This window comes from Salminus brasiliensis, chromosome 1 (assembly GCF_030463535.1).
Source record: "Salminus brasiliensis chromosome 1, fSalBra1.hap2, whole genome shotgun sequence".
NCBI classification, from domain to species: Eukaryota; Metazoa; Chordata; class Actinopteri; order Characiformes; family Bryconidae; genus Salminus; species Salminus brasiliensis.
The window spans coordinates 16,148,066-16,170,776 of NC_132878.1; the positions used below are offsets into that span (position 1 = coordinate 16,148,066).

At 39.5% G+C, this 22,711-nt stretch overlaps 2 protein-coding genes across 2 annotated transcripts; one reads left to right on the plus strand and one right to left on the minus strand.

Moving 5' to 3' along the window:
* Positions 1–10,043: 10,043 nt before the first annotated feature.
* hcar2 (hydroxycarboxylic acid receptor 2-) lies at positions 10,044–10,985 on the plus strand. The gene has a single exon (XM_072660273.1). It carries the CDS (start codon positions 10,044–10,046, stop codon positions 10,983–10,985), a length of 942 nt encoding a protein of 313 aa, XP_072516374.1.
* Positions 10,986–13,353: 2,368 nt separating this feature from the next.
* LOC140549594 (uncharacterized) lies at positions 13,354–21,872 on the minus strand. Its single transcript, XM_072673340.1, has 2 exons — positions 21,392–21,872; positions 13,354–19,291 (listed from the first exon to the last, which is right to left on the minus strand). The coding sequence occupies exons 1-2, from the start codon at positions 21,591–21,593 to the stop codon at positions 17,796–17,798; spliced, it is 1,698 nt and encodes a 565-aa protein (XP_072529441.1). The 5' UTR covers positions 21,594–21,872; the 3' UTR covers positions 13,354–17,795.
* Positions 21,873–22,711: the final 839 nt, after the last annotated feature.

Sequence of the window (22,711 nt, forward strand, 5' to 3'; positions counted from 1 at the left end):
TTTTGTTGGACTGGAACCAAGATTTTGCTCGTTTACTGGTGTGTTTAGGGTCGTTGTCTTGTTGAAACACCCATTTCAAGGGCATTTCCTCTTCAGCGTAAGGCAACATGACCTGTTCAAGTATTCTGATATATGCAAACTGGTCCATGATCCCTGGTATGCGGTAAATAGGCCCAGCACCATAGTAAGAGAAACATGCCCATATCATGATGCTTGCACCACCATGCTTCACTGTCATCAGAGAGTACTGTGGCTTGAATTCAGAGTTTGGGGGTCGTCTGACAGACTGGCTGTGGCCCTTGGACCCAAAAAGAACAATTTTACTTTCATCAGTCCACAATATGTTTCTCCATTTCTCTTTAGGTCAGTGAAGGTGTTCTTTGGCAAATTGCATCCGCTTCAGTACATGTCTTTTTTTTAACAGTGGGACTTTGCGGAGACTTCTTGCTAATAGATTAGCTTCACACAGGCGTCTTCTAACTGTCACAGTACTCACAGGTAACTTGAGACTGTCTTTGATCATCCTGGAGCCGATCATTGGTTGACCCTTTGCCATTCTGGCTATTCTTCGATCCATTCAAATAGTAGTCTTGTGTTTTCTTCCACGTCTCTCTGGTTTTGCTCTTCACTTTAAAGCATTGGAGATCATTTTGGCTGAACAGCCTATTATTGTCTGCACTTCTTTATAAGTTTTACCCTCTCCAATCAACTTTTTAATCAAAGTTCGCTGTTCTTCTGAACAATGTCTCGAACGACCCATATTTCTCAGGCTTTCAAGGAGAAATGCATGTACAGCATGTGCTGGCTTCACCCTTAAATAAGGGCCGCCTGATTCACACCTGTTTCCTCACAGAATGATTGACCTCACTAATTGAACTCCACTCTGCTATTATTTTGAACACACCCCTTTCTATTAATTATACACAGACTCAAGAACATGCATATCATGAATGCTGAGTCTGTTGGTTTTCTAAGAATCTACTGCACCAACTGGTACATTGTTTGTCATGTGGTAATATAATTTATACCAAAAACAGTGATTATCTGGTTAGTCATATTGGACTGCTATTATTTTGAACACTACTGTATATAATCTATTATCATCATAACTATTAACAATAATTATTATCATGCTTTAGGTTAGGTTTGCATCGGGTATACATGTTTATTTCATATTAATAATGAACCTTGAAACAGCACCATTAAAAAATCAGTGATTAGTGGAGCATTATCAGGAATATTTATTTTCTAAACAGCCAAATTTATAACAGCCGGTATAACTAGCCAGCACATACACACTCAACAAACACACTGTTAGAAACAGTATACTAATACTGGGAAGGACCTGCACTTGCTTCATAAAATGATGTAAACATTGCTTTGAGGCCTATATTGACCTAGCTGCATTATTATAAGATTAGGCTATTATAAGAAAAGGAGTGTGGTATGGGAGTCCAGCACGGTTTACTGATTTCCCTGCTCTAACAGATCTACTAAACCTGGCAATTAACAGGTCAAATAACAGGTATGTTTACTGACACTCTGATTTGGACCAGGGAGAGCACAAAACTGAAGTTACCCAGCCTTCCAGGTCCAGAATTGCCCAGCCCTGCATTAGAAGATGATTAAACTGTGGCCATGAAGGGATACACATGGTCAGTAAAAACACATTAAAGCAACAACTGAAAAGATTCCCTACACCATCACCATCATCTCCACCAGTCCGGACTGTTGACACAAGGCAGGTTGGATCTATAAATTCATGCTGGTAATACCAAATTCTGACATGACCATCTGTATGCCTCAGCAGAAATTGAGATTCATCAGACCAGGCTCTGTTTTCCAGTCTTCAACTGTCCAGGTTTGGTCCAGTTCTGCCCACTGCTGCCTCATCTTTCTGTAAAACCTGCTGTGGTCCTGCCGTTGTAGCCCATCCACCACAAGGTTCGACCCGTGCATTGACAGATGCTTTTCTGCTCACCACAGTTGTACAGTTGTAGGTGGTTATTTCAGGTACTGGAGCCTTTCTGTCAACTCGAAAGTAATCTCTGTAATCCACAAGGTGTTTCTGTTTGTGGAACTGCTGCTCACTGGATGTTTTTTTCTTATTGCACCATTCTGAGTAAACTCTAGAGACTGTTGGGCTGCAAATCCCAGGGGACCAGCAGTTGTAGACCAAATCAGAGTGTCAGTAAACATACCTTTGCAATACTTCCAGGTGGATGGCTCGCATTTGATCAGTTTATTTTATGTAGCCGGTAAATATTAACAAAACAGTCTGAAGCAAACTTGACAGAGGAGGAGCTAGTAATTTCAGAAGTACAGATACACTCTGTTTGGGGGATAAAATGAGGTGCTAAGTTGCACACCCATGCAATATGTATACTATTTGTGAATAACACTGGCAAAATGGTGAAACGGTGTATTTGGGACAAAAATAATTAGGTTTACATTTTTCTTTATAGTCTTGCTGTTATAAACATTGATTAAAGTATATGATGACACTAATGACAAAATATCAGTTTATTGTAGCTACTAGTGTAAAAGTGGTTTTAACCTCAGTCCAGGGGATGCCACATAGATGCTCACCAGACATTTAACTAAGTGTCTCTTAAATGCAACTGAACTTTAATGTAAATGACTGTCCACTGAAGTTAACTCTACACCTAACCTAATCTTAACCTTTTAGGTTTAGATTTAAGGGTTAAGGTTAGGGTTGATTCAAGGTAAGGGTTAGGAGTTAGGGTTGATTCAAGGCAAGGGTTAGGAGTTAGGGTTGATTCAAGGTTAAGGTTAGGGTTAATGTGGGGAGAGAGGGAGAGCAAGGCCAGTTGTGCTCTCTCAGGCTCCTGCTGCTGATGACAGGCAGCATGACTTACAGTGTTTTTTCAGATTAGGTTAATATGTAGATCTTGTGGACTGGGGGAATGAATTTTATGCTTTGAGCTTTTTTTTTTTAAGCTTTTTTATTCAGACGATATAACATGCTATTTAATGATCCACTAACTGGCAAAATCCTCAGGCCATGCACCTGAGTGAATTAGTGTCTTGTGTTAACAGATGTTAGTTTAGATTTTGTCCTCTTGCACAAAGAAAAAACATCTCTTCACACACTGTGTGTCATGTTTTTCCCCTCCCAGTCCTGGGGCTGGAGGTCCTCTGGAGGGTCTCTGTCGTAGACATACACTGCACTCTTAAAAATAATGGTTGGACGTGTGCTGTTAGGAATAGCGCTTTTATTCATATAGAAGCTTATATAAACGGCATATATTATACGCCATATACACTATAACTACACTAAAATGTTTGTGGACACCCCTTCTAATGAATGCATTCATTCTTGTCGCTGAGTGCAATCAAATCCCCATAGCAGGGCTCCAAAATCTAGTAGAAAGCCATCCCTGGACGATTACTCCAACAAAGGCAGAATAACCCCCTTTTAATTACCTTGATTTTAGAAAAAAAAACAATGAATGAGCATGTGCCCCAAAACATCTGTCTGTATAGTATAGGAACCTTACATTTAAAGGCTACACAATAAAGACATAAAGTGCCTGATAAAGCTGCTGGATATTACAATGGGAACATCATGGGCAATGCATATAGATAATGATAAACAAACAGGGCTAGATATCATGGCTTGTACATGAAGAACATGTCAACTAACCAAAGCATTTGCTGGTGTGTTTTTGAATTTGCTGTCATGCTTTTCGAATTAGCTGGAGTCCTTCTGAATTTTCTGGCGTGTTTTTACATTCGCTGGAGTGTTTTTAAATTTCCTGGCATGTTTTTGAATTTGCTCGAGTGTCAATATCAGACAGAGATGACTGTAAGAAAAACATTTTTGTCTCTGCATTCCAGCACACTGGTTTTAAAATCAAATATTGACCTGTTCAATTAAAGGGAGGGTTTACATCTACATTTGCTGTTACAGTGTTTTAGCCCTCATTTAATCTTCTTGTGATAAAAGTGCAAAGAATAAAATTTTGGACCAATGCCTTAGAAGGATCATTGAAGAAACAGTGGTTAATTCAAAGGTTCTTTATTAAACCAAAATCCTTTTTCTATATCACAATTTCAAAGAACCTGTCTTGATATCTTTATTGTTGAGCGCATGCATCAGCTGCCCTGGTGGACAATTTAGACCCAGTACTCACCATGCTTGCGTTAATAAGACCCTTGGGGATGTTAAGTCAGGACTCCGCATAATTGGCCTCCTTTGTGTTTGGAAGAAAGAAATGTGACTCCATTGTCAGATCAATGAAGCTCTTGACAGCTCACATGAGGAAAAGTGCCTCTGCTTTTCCAAGACCGATCCAAAAAGAGTAGGTCACATTAGTTTGCTAAAATTAATGTCTAACTGGTTTATCTCACAGACATAGCCCTGAATATCCACGTGGCTCAGAGTTGCAGGGCCAAAAGGACAATTATATAACACAGAATCCCATGTAGTTTCAGGCAGTCCTGGACTCATGACCCAGTTGTTAACCAAACATTTTCAAGTAGAATTACAGCTGCCCAGACAGTTGGAACAAAATCCTGGGGGTGGATTGGTACTTTTTGGACCTGAATTTTCCATTTCTTGTTGCCACTCTAGGCTCAGAACACTGCCAACTGCACTATGTAACTTTGCTGAAGCAGGCAGGACGATGCTTGTAACATTGCATAACCTGAGTATCAACATATAAGGCCAACATATCAACATATACGGCCAAAATATACTGGAATGAAACGTATAAAAGTACCAAAATGTAAATATACTTAAGCACACAAATGGAAATGTCTTAAGAAATGAAGTTAATAGTGTTCAATATGGTGATGTGTGATGCTAGTCCTCACACAAACATAAAGTTGTAGGCAACTGCATTTTAACAATGAATGAAATGTTTGAATAGATATTCAGAGTCTTAATGGAAATGTAACTAGTGTAACTAGTTTATGACACCTAGGAACCTGAAGCTGGCTTTGAAAGCAGATGGGAATGCCATCAGAACCAGCAGAGGTACATGCGTTCATCCTTCTCAGAATGGAGTATATTTCGCTGATGGAGAGAGTCACTGGCTGATGGGGTGTTGAATGTGGGCTTGTAATGTTGATTGTGAGTGATTGGAGGCCCTGCCAGCTGTTGAAGTTAAGTTCAATTCTGTGTTTGTATTCAAATTTGGCCTTCGGGATGCCCCCCCCTCAGGTTGACTCTCTATGTGCAGTACGCGTTCCAGGCTTCTGATTGGGTAATGTTGTTGTTGTTACTTCAGGGTGGCGACCCTGTTTGCACACTTGTTGATATGCTTCAGAATAGAGTGAGTGGATATGTGTCCAGTCTCCAGTCTCTGTGTTGTAGGGAGGCATCTCACCACACCCACCATACTTTAACAGTCCCAAAGTTTGCATGAAGCAGCACAGTTTGCCATTAACATCAAAGGGTACATAGACAACTACAATAATGGTGCATGTAATTTCCCTATGTAGCCTGTAACTTGATATAACAACTCCAGGTAAGTTGAGCAGTGAATCCGCATACCAAGACTTGTTTACATATGTACATAAGTGGGTTGGGGCAGCAATGGTATAATGGTTTGAGAAATTGGTGTGGGACTGGAAGGTTGCCAGTTTAATCGCATGGAGTAGCAGGATGGAACAGTGCTTTCTAATCCCTCAACATATATATATATATATATATATATATATGAAATGACTAATTGGTCAACAGTGTAGGGTGTCATGTACATTAAAGGAGAAAACTACTGAAGTACTTTCCATCCCTGCTAAAGCTGGCACATAAATTTGACTGCTGTGCTCTTACGGAGATCAAAGCATAAATACACATTCTTGAGGTTGTTTTCTGAGCAAGTCTAAAAAATCCATTTGTAGTTTATAACCAGATCAAATTCATGTCTGGATTCATGCCTGGACTTCAAATCATATACATATTTTCTTAAAAAATATTACTATTAGAGGACCATGACTGTGTCTCACAGAAACCCCTGTCATACATACTTTAGTGCTGCATAAGCTTCCGACCAAAAGACCTGAAGATGTACGATGAACTTTCCTTTAAAGATTTTTACTTAAAGCAATAGGTTTAAGTGAAACGGACAGACGTTTTTCAGATCCTTTTGAAAAACAGCCTCTCCACCTGTCATTAAGGCTTGAAATTAACCGGCAGGCTTCATCACCTCGCTGTAAGAAATTACACTTTGTTACGCTAAATTTCAGGAAGGTACCACTGGACGGTTGCATCAGTTGTTTACTTCCAAATTTCCGTCAGGCTCCAATGGCAAGTTGCATCATTGCCAATCGGTGTGAATGATGAGGACTTGCCAGAACACGCTCTCCAAATGAGTCAGAGCAGTGTCTCATTCCATACACTCCATAACTGATCAAATCTAGATCTAAAATAGTTGAAAGTTGAAAATAGTGAAAAATAACTAATTGGAAGGTTTATATAATTCAGAGTGAATATGATTGTTAAAGGGCCTGAGCTGGAAAATCTCCATGTCCCCCCCTCTTTGAAAGAGAATTTGCTGTGATTGGATGTTCAGGTTCCCTGTGGTGTTGAATCATGGGTGCTGGGTTGTCCTCTGTTCCTGAGGTTTGAAGATGTCCTATGCCAGACACTCATATTCCAGATGAGCATTTTCCAAACAGGCTGACAGAACCTGTCATAACTGGAGAATCACCTCAACAATTCTGTGACGGAGGAGTAATTTCCAAGAACGCTGGTAAGATTTTTGCAGTTTTTCCTCCTAATAGATTTGTCTTTTGAATATTCTAGAAGCTTGCTTTTTTGGTTGTGCATGTCAGGGATAAGATCTAAAAAAACAGGTTCAGGTTAAAATAAAGATTATATATATATATATATATATATATATATATATATATATATATATATATATATATATATTATTAAAGTAAATCATTAAATCAAAAGTGGTTCTTTTAAACAATTCTTTGGATTGGATACTTTTTCCAATGGATAATAGAACTATTGTAGTATATATAAAGTCATAAAGTGAAGGTTCTATACCAGTTATCCCAATAAAAAATTATTTAATGTATATTGAAACATTTTGAAAAGGAAATCTTTGCGTTGCACAGATGTGGTTTAGGACTTGGCACATATGTGAGTCATTTAACATAATCAGTGTCAAAAAGATTTTTTTTTTCAGATCAAGAAATTACAGATCTTACCAAAACCAGGATTCTTCCACCTCAGTAACTATTTTCTATTACAGAATAACAATGAGAAGTACAACCCCTATCACACTGCAAATTCCAAAATAAAGTGTCTGCCACACTCCAGGCTATCAAGCCTAGACCTTACAACATCCTTTTTTTTGGATTGAGTGGACATCTTTTGCTTGATGAATTTGAATTTTGGAATTTGGCTCCTCTGAAAACCTCATGTGCACTGCATGTGACCCGATGAGGAGTGCATTATGTTTAAAGTTAAAAGCAAATTAAAAGTTACTTTAACTTTACTTAGAACAACAGGCTTATGAAAAATAGATACTACAAGTAACATAGATGTTCATAGATACAAAGGATTGAAATGAATACATTTATTCAGCATAATTTGATGAACCTTTGAAGACTATAACAATAAACATAAAAAGTAAAAATACTCACTTTTCTAAAAACTATAATGGTCAACTCATATTTGAGCTTGATAAAATACACTGTGTTAATGGTCAACTCAAACTTAAGCTTGGTTTTTAAACCACTCTTTGATTCTGTGATGGTACATTGGTGGTTCTTATTCAAGTGACAGGGCAGTTGTTGCAGACAATAGAAGCATTTCCAGAACATGAAAATTGAGGGTGTGGTTTGTTTTCATGGTCATAAAATAATATCTGTATAGGTTTGTGGTTACAGTGTAAGCAGGAAATACTGTTCATTTGCATGGTTGTTGCATGTCAAGGCAGCTTTTTTTCCATTTTGGTCTCAGTCGGTGATCCAAAAAAGAGGGGACTCGTAGGCATGGAAGCATATTCAGTAATAAATGCTCATTCAAGATTAACTGAATTCTTCATTCGGTAAGCACAAGCTGTTATAATAGCTGTGTAATTGTAATTGCTCGTTGGAAGATAGCGGTCTTGCTTGATGTTTTTTAAAGAAGGTTTTTAGAAACTAGGTATTGTCTTGTCTATTAAACTTAACAATGACAGAGGAACTACAATGCCTAGTGTAAAAATAAACCAGCAGTTTAAAAGAAGTGCTTAAGATTAAACTATTTTTAAAATGTTTTCAAGTCAAGTCAAGTCAAGTCAAGTGGGTTTTTATTGTCATTTCAACTACATACAGAGTAACAGTGAAACGAAACAGTGTTCCACCAGGACCATGGTGCAACATAGACACAGTGCATACAAAAAAGTGCAACACAGTACAAGTGCAGACAGACAACACAACACAGTACAGACAAAGAATAATACATAATTTAGGGGTAGTGTGCAAATTATGCAGTGTGCAATAAATATTGAGTCCAGTATTTTTCTGTATGGTATAACAAACCTGAGACAAAAGCACATACAAAATGCTGCTAAACACTACAGTGTCAAAAAGAATTGTTGTAATGATCAGACACATCACAACACAGAAAAACTAGATGTTTTGTCGTTAATTATCATTATTTCTTAATAATCTAAAATCTTAAAGGAACTCACTACTCAATAATTCCATTAAATGAACATGTGGCATTGTGCGTTGTCATGTTGGAATATCCATCATTGGTTGTCATTTCAAGTGAACAGACATGGATAAACATATACCAAACAGTACCCTTATATCTCCAGTGTTGAAAAAATCCTTCTTAACTTTCAATGGAAGTCAATGTATTTTTTTCAATATATATTTTTTTATTCCAAGTAATGTTGGAGCATTTCTATTGGTCCATTCATCATGAAATGTTGACACTACATAAAGGACAGCTTTCAGATTCGAATTATGTTAAAAAGTGAAAATCATAATTATAATACATAATTAAAAATGGCAGATTTGGCATAAACATTACAAAACAGATTTTACACAATTCCTTTTATTTTGGAAACACAACACATTTGTCTAAAACAATTGCCTAAATAAATACATTTAAAATAGGCCTAAATCTGGCCTATTTCTCTTTGAACATGTAGTTCAGTATTTGCATTCAGAATATTTGTGTACATATTGGAGGGGCACTGAATATTTAGATCTTAAATATGTTGTTTTCCCATGTACGAGTGTATACCCTTTATGCTTATAAACTTTTATTACACCCTAAGGGTTACTAATCAATAACTACATGCAAAAAAATGCAAGCTAGCAGAATGGGGAATTTTTTAAATACATAATTTTCCTACATTAATGAACAAATCAATTTAGATTTCAGTTCAGTTCAAATTCAGTTGATTTTAAGCTCAGTGCTGAAGTTTCAGCATTTAGTATTTGTTTTTATAATTTAGTATTTCTAAGAAATATTTGGTAGAAATGTTCTAATACATGCTTTTAAATTTATACACTACATGTCCACGTATGTGGATACTCCTTCTAATGAATGCATTCAGCTACTTTAAGTTCCACCCATTGCTGACACAGACGTGCAAATGCACACGCACACACAGCTTCTTAAGTCCCTGTAGAAAAGTACTGCCAATAGAATAGGACTTTCTGGTGCAGATAAACATAAACCTACTGGCAACATGCCTAATGCCAGCTGTAGGACAGTGAAACTGTGTTCTCTGGAATGATGGAGATCTAATACTTTTGGGATGAGTTGGGGGAGTTAGGGATGAGGTGGGGTGATTGATCATTCAACATCCTGACATCACTAATGCTTTTGTCACCAAAATCAAATAGAAAACCTGGACTGTAGAGACAGTTACTTCAACAAAAGCAGGATAAGCTCAATACCTTTAAAAAGAAGGAATGAGCAGCTGTCCCAATACTTGTGTCCATATAGTCTATTTCCTTTGTAATCTTTTTTTATAAACTGAAGACATTGCTTAAATCATTGTAGTAATATACTCTTTAATCTGTGCAAAATCTGCTCCATCAGGTGAAGGACAATGGAGACAGCTACCTACATCAACAATTCCCTGTTCCTCACTTACCGTCCCCTCAATGCCTCCATGGCGGACAAGACCGTGTATGAAACTTGCCGGCATATGCCTGAGGTCATCCTTTTCTACCTGGGCCTGCAGTTCATTAACATGTTCCTGGGCATCCCGGCCAACCTTATGGTGCTGTGGCTCATCTTCAAGAACAAGGGTGACTCGTCCACCTCGGACATCTTTATTATCCACCTGGCTGTGCTGGACACCTTCTTCTGCCTCATCCCACCACTGGAGCTGGCCAACCTGGTGTACTTGACCACTAGCAGCACATGGTACGTCCTGCGTTTCTTCTATGGTGTCAAGGACTCCTCACCACTCTTCTTGTCCTGCATCTGCCTGGACCGCTACATGGCCGTCCGACACCCAATAACCTTCACAAAACTCAAGGACCGCCCGCATCGGCCAGTTTGCGCTGGTGTCATGTGGCTCATTACTCTAGTCTATGCTGTTCTGAAATGTGTGGGGACAATCCCTAGCTTCGAAAAGGTCTTCACAATCATGATCTTGGCAGCCTTTGCCTTCATGGTCTTCTGTAACATCTCCATTCTCTGGGCCCTGCAGCAGTCTGGACCGGGCCGGGATGAGATGCACCCGGTCAAGAAAAGGGCTTTTAAGATGGTCCTCATCATTTTGGCCATCATTGTCTTCAACTACTTTCCTCCAGTTGCTCTTTTTCCGTTTCAGGCCTATTTTTCTCCTGAAGTTTTCAAATGCTACATTCACTACATCGCTTTTGGATTCATGGACATCAGCAGCAGCATTCAACCAATGCTCTACCTGTCCAGAGAGCCACCCAAATGTCCTGCATGCTGTTGCAAGGGCTGCACTAATGACGAAACTGAGACTACAGAACTGAGAAGTGAGGCATCTACTGTGTACACTGTAACTGAGTAATATTGCTATCTAATTAAGACATAAAGGGATTTGAGTAGCGCACAATGACATTAGCAGATACATGTATATATACACTGATCAGCCATAACATCATAACCACTGGCAGGTGAAGGAAATGGCAGTGTTTATTTTGTTACGATGGCACCTGTGAAGGGGCGGACTAAAGTTGATGTGTTGGAAACAAGTGTAAGGATCTGAGTCATGTTGACGAGTGAAATTGTGATGGTTAGGCGACTGAGTTGAAGCATCTCCATCTCATGACAGGGTCATGGGTCCCCGAGGCTTATTGATGGAATCAATGGAGGCCCCACCTCCATTCTGTTTTAATACAAAATAATATACAATATTAGGTTTTAATGTTATGGCTGATTGGAATAGGCACTTTTTGGCCTATTTTAAATACCAGTAAATGAATTAAATATATATTTTTAATTATTTAATTAGTATCTGATGCTTTACAAATACCTTAAAGAGAAATCTCTGACACACTGCAGTTTTTTTAACACATTGTTTTACAAAAGAGAGAAAAGAGTTTTTGGACCTCAACCTTGACCCCTGACCCACCACATTTACTACTTCTTTATAACCGATATTGGCCACTACCAAGCTAATTGGCCAATTGAACATTGGCCACTACCACGCTTATTATTTCTTCTACTATCACTAAGCTTAGATAGAATTGAGCTGAATGAGTTTTTTTTATTGAATAACTTCACACAAGCAGAAGAAGAAAAAATAATTAATAAGCTTGTTAGTGGCCGATGTTTGAGTTCAATATGTGGGTCAAAATGTGGTGGGTCAGGGGTCAAGTAGACTATCCAGCTCAACACTAACACACTAACAACATGACCTCACACACTTACCTTTATTTCCATTGTCTCTGTGCAAACATAAGATGAATAATTGTATGCTATCCAGCAGCTTGTTTCCATAAGACAGACCTCTAGTGAGAAAAATGCTTAATGTAATGATGGCTTTTTTCTGCTACAAACTGTTGTCACCTCAGTCCAGCTAAACCTCTCCACCACACGGTTTGAGTTTAGTTCAAAGAGCCACATGAGGGAAATGCTGTCACATGATGTTAAATGTATGTATGAATGTATAATACATTACTTAAAGAAACCCTAAACATTCTAGTTTTGCAACATTATAGTTTCAGAGCTACAGATCTACTTAGGCAAAAAATCAATTAAATATTACAGACCGTTTCCATTTCTATAACCTACATCGACTAATTTTAGAACTAAAACTTTTTTTTTTATCCATCCATGAATGGAACAGTAGCTATGAGCTATTTATTTATATTTAATTAGTATTACACTCAAGATTTGTTAAGGTGCGGACCAATATCGGATCCATCATCCAGCATCCTAACAGAAATGTATATCCAGATTGGGAATTCTCATTAGAACTCTCAAATTGTAGTTAAGTTAATGTAGTAAGGTTATTTGCTATTGGTCTGTTCACCATGATATATCCATTCAATATAAACACAACTACTGCATTTCAAACATGTAGAGAAAAACAGTTTGGTCCCACTTTATAATACGTGTCTCTAATAACTGTATACTTTCACATTCATTATCTATGCAACACAACTATTGGTAATCTGTTCAGTGTTGTAAATGGATCACAGTAGTACAGCTTATGAAATACACATAATTACACAAGCGTATCTCAGTAGTTCTAACACCACACTCTCTCTAAAGCCAGGTTCGCACCACACGACTTTCAGAGTCATTAGACCGCTGTACTCTTCACTCTTCACAACCTGTTGTCTTGTAATCAGGAATCTTTGAGTGGTCAGCAAACGTGGGGTTACAAAATAGATCTTTCACCAGGAGGAACCCACAACAAGTCTGTCTGCTCTCCAAACAACAGGAGAACTGATGCGATGCCAAGTGCAAGACGTTTTTTTCTTCCCAAATGGATGTCTGTAAGAGACGAACGCTACAAGTGTGCTGATATGCAGTAAAAAACAATCAGAGGAAAAAGAATTTGGATGAGCTGGGTGCAGCATTAGGCCTACTTAAAAAGCTCTCGGATGCGTCTAAAATGAGGGCTAAAATTGTGTATTGTGAACCTGGCATTGCGTAATTGTACATGTATAATAGGCTGAAGGTAACCATGTTCATGTAAATGGCTGCTTTTCCTGTTTCTGATAATTATTGACATACTAACTAAAGCTGATATACATGTGTATCTACAAAAGCTGTGCTTCTGCAATGCAGCTGTGACAACTAAATCACCAGTAGTTACACTGTTATTACATAACTGTTAATGTGTAACTACACAGTTATTAGATACATAGTATAAAGTGGAACCAACAGTTTCAAAAGAACAGCAGCGAAATAATTGTGTGTTATAAATCATTTTTATTGTTGCTCAGCAATAACTAGTTCTAGTTGTTTCATAATTACACACAATAAATAAAAAAAATCTTTGGTATCACTTTATCTCACTGGATTAGGCGTATCTGAATCCCGCTACATTACTCATATACAGCTGTACAATAAAGAATTCAGGGGCAATACTTTACTTTTCATGAAAAGACAAGGGACAGGTCATATTTAGCCAGCTGCTCCACGTAAATATGAACCCAGGGAAAGGTAAAGAAATAATTTTTAAGTTGTAACTTTTATGTTAATTCATTTCTTTCTCTTGCATATTCACACTTCTAGAGCAACTCCATCCATCTTATCTGCTTTTTTCTGGGGAGGGCTGCAGTGGGCCCAGAACCTGCCTGGAATAACTGAGCGCATCCCTGGACAGGGTGCCAGTCCATTGCAGGGTACCACACTCAGGGGTAATTTACCATGGGGGGGAAGCCCACAGTGACACGGGGAGAACACACATTGCACTAAGAGAGACTGGAGCAGGAATCGAACCCACAACCAATTGCAACTAGATCGTGAATGAAATGTTCTGACCTGTTGCTGACGGTATACTGTAAATACTGTACAAGCTATTTGAAATAAAACTGATCATTTAAAAAAAAAGGCAAAAGTAACTCAAATGTAAGCCACATGAAATATTCAAGCTTACACTAAATAAAAACCCATTTATCTTATGTTCTGACTGCTCAGTGTGGGCCAGAAACACTACTACATCACAGTTTAAATAAATAGTAAGTAGATTTACAAGTTCTTGAGGATCATTTTAAAGTCATTAATTCACAATTGAAACAACAGTCAAATACATGCAGTATATTAAAGCAGATGTCATTTTCATTTAGATGTCAAGAGTATAAATAAACATTAAATAATAAAATGTGCACATACGATTGGTCTGATTGGTTTTACTGTATACTCTATACTCTAGACTGTCTAGACTACTCTAGACCAAAAGAAGAAAAAAAACACCCACACAGAGCTGAGCTCTAAGACATAAAACAATTTTTTAAGTTTGTTTAAATCAAGAACTGATTCCTGGAGCAAACAAACCATAAAACATTGATTTAAATCTAAACATAATCAGTATTATCTTTTATGACCATTATGTCTAGTGCCTATACCACAACTCATCAGTTCTGCAGTGATGCCTGGATCTAGCCATCGTTCCAAAAACTACACACACAAACAGCTAAATTGCAAACTGGACTGTATACACCCTGCACTGTGTGTAACATCTATCTGAATTGTTCTGTCTATAAAAGCTACAAGGATAAACTTCACCATCAATTTGTTGTATCTGTAGCGTTTCACTAATTACAGAATTGTCTCTCAGTACTTAATAACAGAACAGTTGATTTAAAATAGGAAAATGGAAGCCAGTTGACTTCTGCTATAAGTGTGTATTAAATGCGTTTTTTATTTTTGTCTATGGTAGTTGACCATATGCAGCAGATGGAGAACTGACAATAGAGTACTAATCAGGAGACCCTGCAAGTGAACAACTTTCAATATTTCTAATAATACTGCCAAGCGCATACCTACATGTATTACTCCTTCAGGTAAGACTCTCAAAGCATCCTCCTATTGCCTTGATGTAGTTTCAGTTATTCCTACATTTTGGAAATACCTTCTCAAGGAAAAACAAATTGTCCAGGACTAGGTTTAATCTCTGTCCAAAAGACCACTCTTAAATTTCTCCTATGTTCAACCAACGTTAAGCATCACCAGACAGGCTTGGCCATGCAATCCCCGCAAGGGAAGGCCATGCCAAGAAACAGCTGGTGCCAGGACATCCAGGCAGACATTGAGGAGACAGACTACACCTGGAACCACCTAGGGAGGCTGGGACAGGACAAGGAGCAATGGAGGACTTTTGTCAGTTGCTTATGTCTCAGGTGCTACAGTGTGCCTAAGTAAGTAATCACACAGCAAAGTTCCTACATCTAGTATAAAGCCTAGCTAAGTAGAGGGTGTTATTGCAGCAAAGCGGGGGACACTCTATTAATTCCCTTGGAATTAAAAGAAATTCTTCAGTAAAAAGCACTTAAGCTCAACACTCTTAAGCGTTTCCGGTTTTCAGGTTAATACAGCACTCTTCTCTAAGACACTGCACACATGAACAAATCAAACTGAATGAAAAATAGTGGGGTCCTGTCAGTCACGTTTGCAGGTTACACAAGATCAACACAACTCCCCTAACCAACAACTGTTCTGTGTAACATTTAAGCAGTTTATTAGCACTTAATCTTTGCATTCTCAGATCTAAGTAGCCTATAATACAAATCTTCTTTGGTAACAAAATTTCCTTCCGATTAAACATAACTACTACAGAAATAAATCACTCGCAAAAGTGACCACAAAAGAGGAAGGACTATTCAATATCTATGTGCATTTCTTAATAGGGAAACAATTCAGAAATATTAGCCTGCAGACAACTCTCTACACTATACACTCACCAAGCACTGCATTAGGAACACTATACCAAAACCAGGTAGGGCTTCCTCTGACCCGTGTTGATGTGATTGCATTTCAGGACCACTTTGCGAATCAAGTTGCAAATCTCCTATTTAACTACATCCCAAAGGTGTTCTATTGACAGAGGCACCATACAGGGAGTGGGGGTGGTTGGAGTTAGGGCAATTTTAGTTGTCTAGGAGCCCTACAAGAATTTTTGAGCATTTTGGCAAAACTGTTATAGAGTTTCGGGACCCCAAGAAATATCTTTTCATAGGGCCCAAAATCCCTGCCAGCACCCCTTTCTATTGGATTCAGATCTGGTGACTGGAAAGGTCACTGAAGAGCGCTGAACTCATCGTCATGTTAATGAAACCAGTTTAAGACAACTTTTGCGTTGTTACATGGTGCATCATCAAGCCAGCAAAAAGTAATTAGAAGATGGCTAAATTATGGTCATAAAGGGAGGCACATGGTCAGCAAAAACATTAAAATAATCTGTGGCCATCAAGAGATGACTGATTGGTATTACCAGGCCCAAATTGGGCCCAGAAAACATCCCTTACACCATTACACCACCAATACCAGCATGGACTGCTGGTCCAGGGCAGGTTGGGTCCACACTGGCTACTGTTGGCACCAAATTTAGATGGCAAGGCCATGTTTTCCCCCTCGACTCTCCAGTTCAGGTAAGCTTGTGCCTACTGCAGCCTCAGCTTTCTGATCTCGACTGACAGACGTCTTCCTCTGTTGAAGCCCATCTGCCTCACGGTTCAAGACACTGTCAGCGCAAACCAGTCTGGCAGTTCTCCGCTGACCTTTCTCATGAACAAGGAGGTTCTGAACTGATGCTCACTGGATGGTTTTCTTTACTGCACCACTCTGAGTGCAATACAAACTCTAGAGAGTGTTGAAAATCCCAGGAAATCAGCAGTTCTAAAAATGTTCAGCCTGTCTGGCACTAACATTCATGCTGGAGTAGGTGTTCAGGCGCCTCTAATAAAGCGTTTGGTGAGTGTAGTTAACTGACTTGACTGGAATACAACAGGCTTCCTAAACAGCAAAATGTACACAATTTCCCCCCCAAAGATGAGCCAAGACATGTTTGGTGTTAGAAGTTTGCCAAAACCTCCTGATTATAAGTAACATCTAAAAAATGTTTAAGATTTCTGAAGTGGTATTAGTATTTAGGAAATACAAAAGTACTTAACACAAGTACATTAAACAGCCAAAACCAATAATTAACATCAGTCTTGAAGCTTAAATTATCAGTAATATTGTCAAAGCAAACTTCAGACACCAAACATGCCATGGTGGATTTACTGCGTTTAGAGAAGCTAAGTGATTTGGATTGTCCACTGAACTAATCTTTTAAATCAGAGAACCATTTCTAAACACACAAACACCAGTTCATTAGGAATGAGTCAGTATGTTTAATTAGCCTCTAGCCAACCTATACTACGTTTTCATTATCTTTCAAATAAAGCCATGCAATATTTTTTGTAGAATTTCTCCTAATTAGGTAATGCCAATTAACCCAAGCAATGCTCAGAGACTTCACACATCTCCTCCTATACATGCAAAGCCAGCCACTGCCTCTTTTTAAATTGCTGCCAAAGCGGTATCGCCAGACAGCCGACATGCTCTGAGGAAAGTGCCGGGTCAACAGACCAGTTGTGCTCTTTTTGCTCTCTGATGTCACAGCAGCATGGCTTGGGAGTTGAACTGGGTTGAACTGGCCACCCCTATAACTGAACTGATGCGATTTAATTCATTACATCCACATTGAATGACAACATTAAATTACAGGGTTTTTTCCATGGTCCTTTAAGGCTACAGACGTTCAAAAGCAAATGCAGGTCAACACAAACAGATCATGGTGCAAAAAGCTATCATGTTCACAACAACATACATAAAGGCCTGTGTTAACATTTTGTGACGGGCAGATCCAATGAGATTTGAACTATTCTGCATTGTCCTTTTTGTCTGTAGTTGGAGGCCTTTGACGTTTCCTCGATGAAGACTCAGTTGTGCTCGTCTTGGTATGGAGCTGCTCGTGCCTCTTTAAGTGTCCAGTTCTGCTGAAGCTCTTTTCACAGTGCGAGCAGCTGTAGAGCCGCTCTCCAGTATGAGTTAGCTGATGGAGCTTCAGGCTGCTGGCCACCGTGAAACTCCGGCCGCACTCGCCGCAGCTGTATGGCTTCTCGCCTGTGTGCATGCGCTTGTGGATGGTGAGGTGGCCAGCTTGGCTGAAGGTTTTGGCACACAGGTCACAGCTGTACGGCCTTTCTCCTGTGTGGATCCGGTAGTGCGTTTTGAGGTCGCCCATGCCATTAAACCTCTTCCCACACTGACTACAGCAGTATGGCTTTTCCCCGGTATGAATTCGGAGGTGGATTCTTAAGTTACCGGCGTTTGTGAAGGTCTTGGCACACACGTTGCATGTGTACGGTCGTTCACCGGTGTGAGTTCGCAAGTGGACTTTGAGCTGGTTGTGCTCCTTGAAACGTTTGCCGCAGTGTGGACAGCAGTACGGTTTCTCACCGGTGTGTACTCGTTTGTGAATCCGGAGCTGACCCTGATGGGCATAACTCTTTCCACACAAGTTACAGGTGAACGGCCTTTCTCCGGTGTGGGTGCGCTTGTGATTTCTCAGCAGGTCGGCACGACTAAAGGCTTTGCCGCAGACGTTGCAGTTATGCGCCCTCTCTGTGCTGTGAGTCTTCAGGTGGATGTTAAGCGAGGATGTACGGCTGAAGCTTTTGCCACAAAGACTGCATGGGAAGTTCTTGCCTTGTGTTCCCTCTTCTGAGTTTGAATTTTCACTTGACTGGTCCCTTTTTTTCAGTTCAAGGCCCTCCTCTGATTCTACAGCTACCTCAACATCTGAGCGGTCCCCGGTTACTGCACAATCAGATGGACCCTCAAGACCGGTTTCCAGTAAGTTGTATGCTGCATGACCAGCATCATCCACATCGCTAGCTTCATCTTCACTTAAAGAGCTGTGCAAGTGCTTATCGGACACTATGGTTACTCTAACCTCCCCATCACCGACTCTGCAGTGGTCTAGGGGAAGCCCAGTCTGATTGTAACATTCAGAGCCAATAAAGTTCTCCACAGGACATTCTACTTTAATCCGATTAGTTGAGAAATTAACAGGCAACTGACAATTCGAGAGATTGATGACAGCGCCTTCTTCATAGTCAGGGTCAGTCTTTACATAGGTCAATGTGCTACTTGATGTAGCTTTGTCTAACTGAGGTGTTCCACTCTGTGGTGGTTGAGAGCAGGATTGCAGTAACCTGGACTTTGGATCACTGCTTATCCTTGTCTGAGTTTCGCTCTGTCTCCTAGAATCCAGGCCTCTTCTTTGACCCCTCAGGGTAAATGCACTGGTTGGATTTTGAAGGGAGGTCTGCCTTGATAGGTCCAATCCCGCAACAGCAACATCGTCATTCTCTGAAACACAAATAATGTCTGTAGTTCAGTTTTGCTCTGGCAAACATACAATATGCTGGGTTTGTATACAAAAATGCTTGAACATCACATGGACCAAGACAAATTCCTTGTATGGGTAACATACTTGGTGAAATAAAGAGATTCTGATTCTGAAAAGTGTCTCTCCTAAATGCTTCTATTCAACACAGTTTTACTGTATACTGCTTTTTCAAGCAGAGCAACTAAAAAAACTAAATTAAATAGAGAAATCCATTCTTTGTTGCATGATACAGAATAGTGGAATTAAGATGTTCACAAAGGAGTTCAACCAAGGGACCCAGGATTAAAGGAGAAATCTGGAATTGTTTAGACATAAATATAAACTTAACCAGAGTGAATAAAAATGTGCATTGTAGGAAAAACAATAAATTTCTTTTTTACATTGGAGGTGATCATAACCAGTGGTCACACTGTCTACCACACAAATGCAGCCCTTTTTATTTGTCATTAAAAAAACACCACTGAAACTACACATGGCTAGGCGAATGTAGAGTGAATTGCTCAAATGTGGGACACCTTTGATGTAGGTCTTCCTCAAATAATTAAAAGTCAATAATACTTAATTTAACACACGCTGTGATGTTAACACAAGTGGTAATGGCATGTGATCGACATCACATGATGTCGGGATTTTGTCTGCATTTTTGCCTCCCGTTCACACAAAGACACTAAAAACTGAGTTATTCAGAAAAACGAATAACTCGCCAAGGTGGAGATTTTTTAAATCTCTGTTTTTAGTGCTGTCGTATGGACGGGGAATACTAAGCTTACTTACTAACGAAGAATGCTAATGCCATAATGCATGTTTCTGGATGAATCTCAAATCTATAATGCTCTGTTTAGACCAAGGGACTTGTCTAGTACACTACATAGGGAGTAGTGTGTAAACTGAGATTATCCTTTTCCTCCTTCCTCCTGGTGTTTTGATGTTTCCTAATGAGGTTCTGTCGGCCCATACAGGGCTAGCATGCTCACACTAGTGTTTTCATTCTTCTGTGTGAACAGAAAGATTTTTTAAAATGGAGAAAGAAAAATCTCAGTTTAAAAAAAAGTATCTGAATATGCGTGGACATAGCCTTAGATTGTGGTGGAATAATCTTCTAACAGGAAGCACCCCAAAGCAAAATTGTCCCACATTAGGTTAATTCGCCCTATATATGCAATATTGGTGATATAAAGGTTCTAAATGAAATACTGGTTATAAACTAAAACATGTTTTATTTGAGCACTATTTTTCCTCATGGTGACCTGTATCCCCCCCCCCCCCTTCTTCATGGATGGGTTTTAAAAATACATTCCTCTATCGCAAACCAAACGTGAACAATAAAAGGGGAAAATGAGGGATCAGGGAACCTATCTGCAGCCAACATGTATAATCACTTTCTGTGAGGTCGCTTTTTAAGGCTTCAGACTTCTGGTGCCTCCTCCTCCTCCTCCTCCTCCTCTACCTCCACCTCTGCTGTAAACAACTCTGCCTGTAAGTAGCATTGTGGGTCACCGGCTTATGTGGGACACCAAAATTTTTTTGATGCCGGTCTTTCTGAAATTAATCAAAGTCAATGAAACCAACAATCTGTGTAGGCATCATAGGATGTCTCAAATGTCCAATCTTAGATTAGGATGAAGCCATCTTTAAACAGGAAGCCGCTCAATGCTAAAATGACATTATGCTCATTTACTCTTTGCACATTGTGAAGTCTGCTTTGTCAAGACCATCATTTTTAAAAGCCAGGGCAAGGTCAGTCTGGACAAACTGACCTTATATTAATACTCCTGCACTTGTCCACTACATCCAAATGGTTTTCTTTGCATATGCCAGCTTGGAAAGAAAGCTGGGCTCAGAGCCAGCCGTGTTGCAGCACCACTGGAGCAGAGAGGGTTGGCTAAGTGCTTCGCTCCAGGGCCCAACAGAGGCGCCATACTTGGCTTAGCGGACCCGGGTATCGAACCCACAACCCGGTGATCAATAACCAGCACTAACTACCCGAGCACCGAGCCCTAGAACAATACAGCTAGCTATATCAGAACAAGAAAACCCTTCATTCGTGTAACAGGGCCTACCCGTCTTTACATGGCCCTTTGTGGCCTCCTGGACCAGCAGTCTTTTCCTGAGGTCCTCGTTCTCGGACACGATTCGTCGTATTTCTCCTTGATACTCGGACAGGGTCTCATCTACAGAGTCCAGGATATTCCCCACGGTCGCTCTGAATATTTCATTCAGAGATGACTCCAGGAACGCTTTCAGGTTTTTTGAGCTTGCCATTTTTCCTGGTTTGAGTGTGAATGAGAAGACAATAGCACGGGGCTCTCGGACTGTTGGCCTCAGGAGGTTGGTGGCTCCCTGGCTTATCACACAGAGCCGAGCCGCGACAAACGCTAGCGCTACCGTCCGCACGAAGAAGCAGCGACCATCTGATACCAGCACGACGCCCTCACCCACCAAATGATTAGAATCGCCTGACACTGCGAGTGTAAAGGATCTCTAACTTCTCTTTGTGAACGGAGTGAGCAGACCCGCAGACCTACATCCCAACCGCTAGTTCTACGGCGAATGGATATTTACCCAGATTCAACGGGTTCAGCGCTCTCTGTCGCCCCTGGAGGTTTGGAGAGCTGCCGCATAGGCAGGCATTTCCCCTGCTTTTGGTCTACGTTTACATTTTGTTGTTGCGTATTAAAGGTGCCAAATAACGTGTCCTGACTATTTTTTTTAAGTTTAAGCTTAAGTTATGTGAATGTATAAAAAAGTAAGGACGTGAGTTTGGGCGGAAATGGCTTAGCTGTGCAGTTTACAACCCTGTTAATTCTGCCTCAGAATGGAGCCCTGTTTTTTTTAATGGAGGGCTCATAATAAAAGCTCTGCTTTTATTATTCAGAGTTTTTAAAAACACTGTTGGTGTATTTATATGATTTTTATTTGTTCTTGAGAAAACAAATTAACGTCAGATTCATGATGTTTTCACATGTTTTCTCTGCTCTTGATGAATCCCAATGCCCTCATAAATTGAACAGATCCCATAGGAAACACTGGTGAATGTCAGAATATTCTTCAAAACTGTATAAGTGGGTTTGAAGAATACATTTCTTCTTCTGAACAGTTGGTCAATAAGCCTCATTATAATTATAAATGATTATTTTATTATATTTCTTTCTTTTCGCACTGCCTTGGCTGCTTTTGTCAGATATTTTAACTGTAAGACATTCTAGAATTAGTGTTTATTACATTAAAATATAAAGAGTAATGGCAGAAGACCTTCTTTTTTTAAGGTTGTCAAACAATATGCATTTAAAATAAGATAAAGTTTAAAGATAGAGTTTAGTACAGGGCATACAAAATTACTGTATTTTACAATTTAACCTAAAACTATTTTTTATTTTATT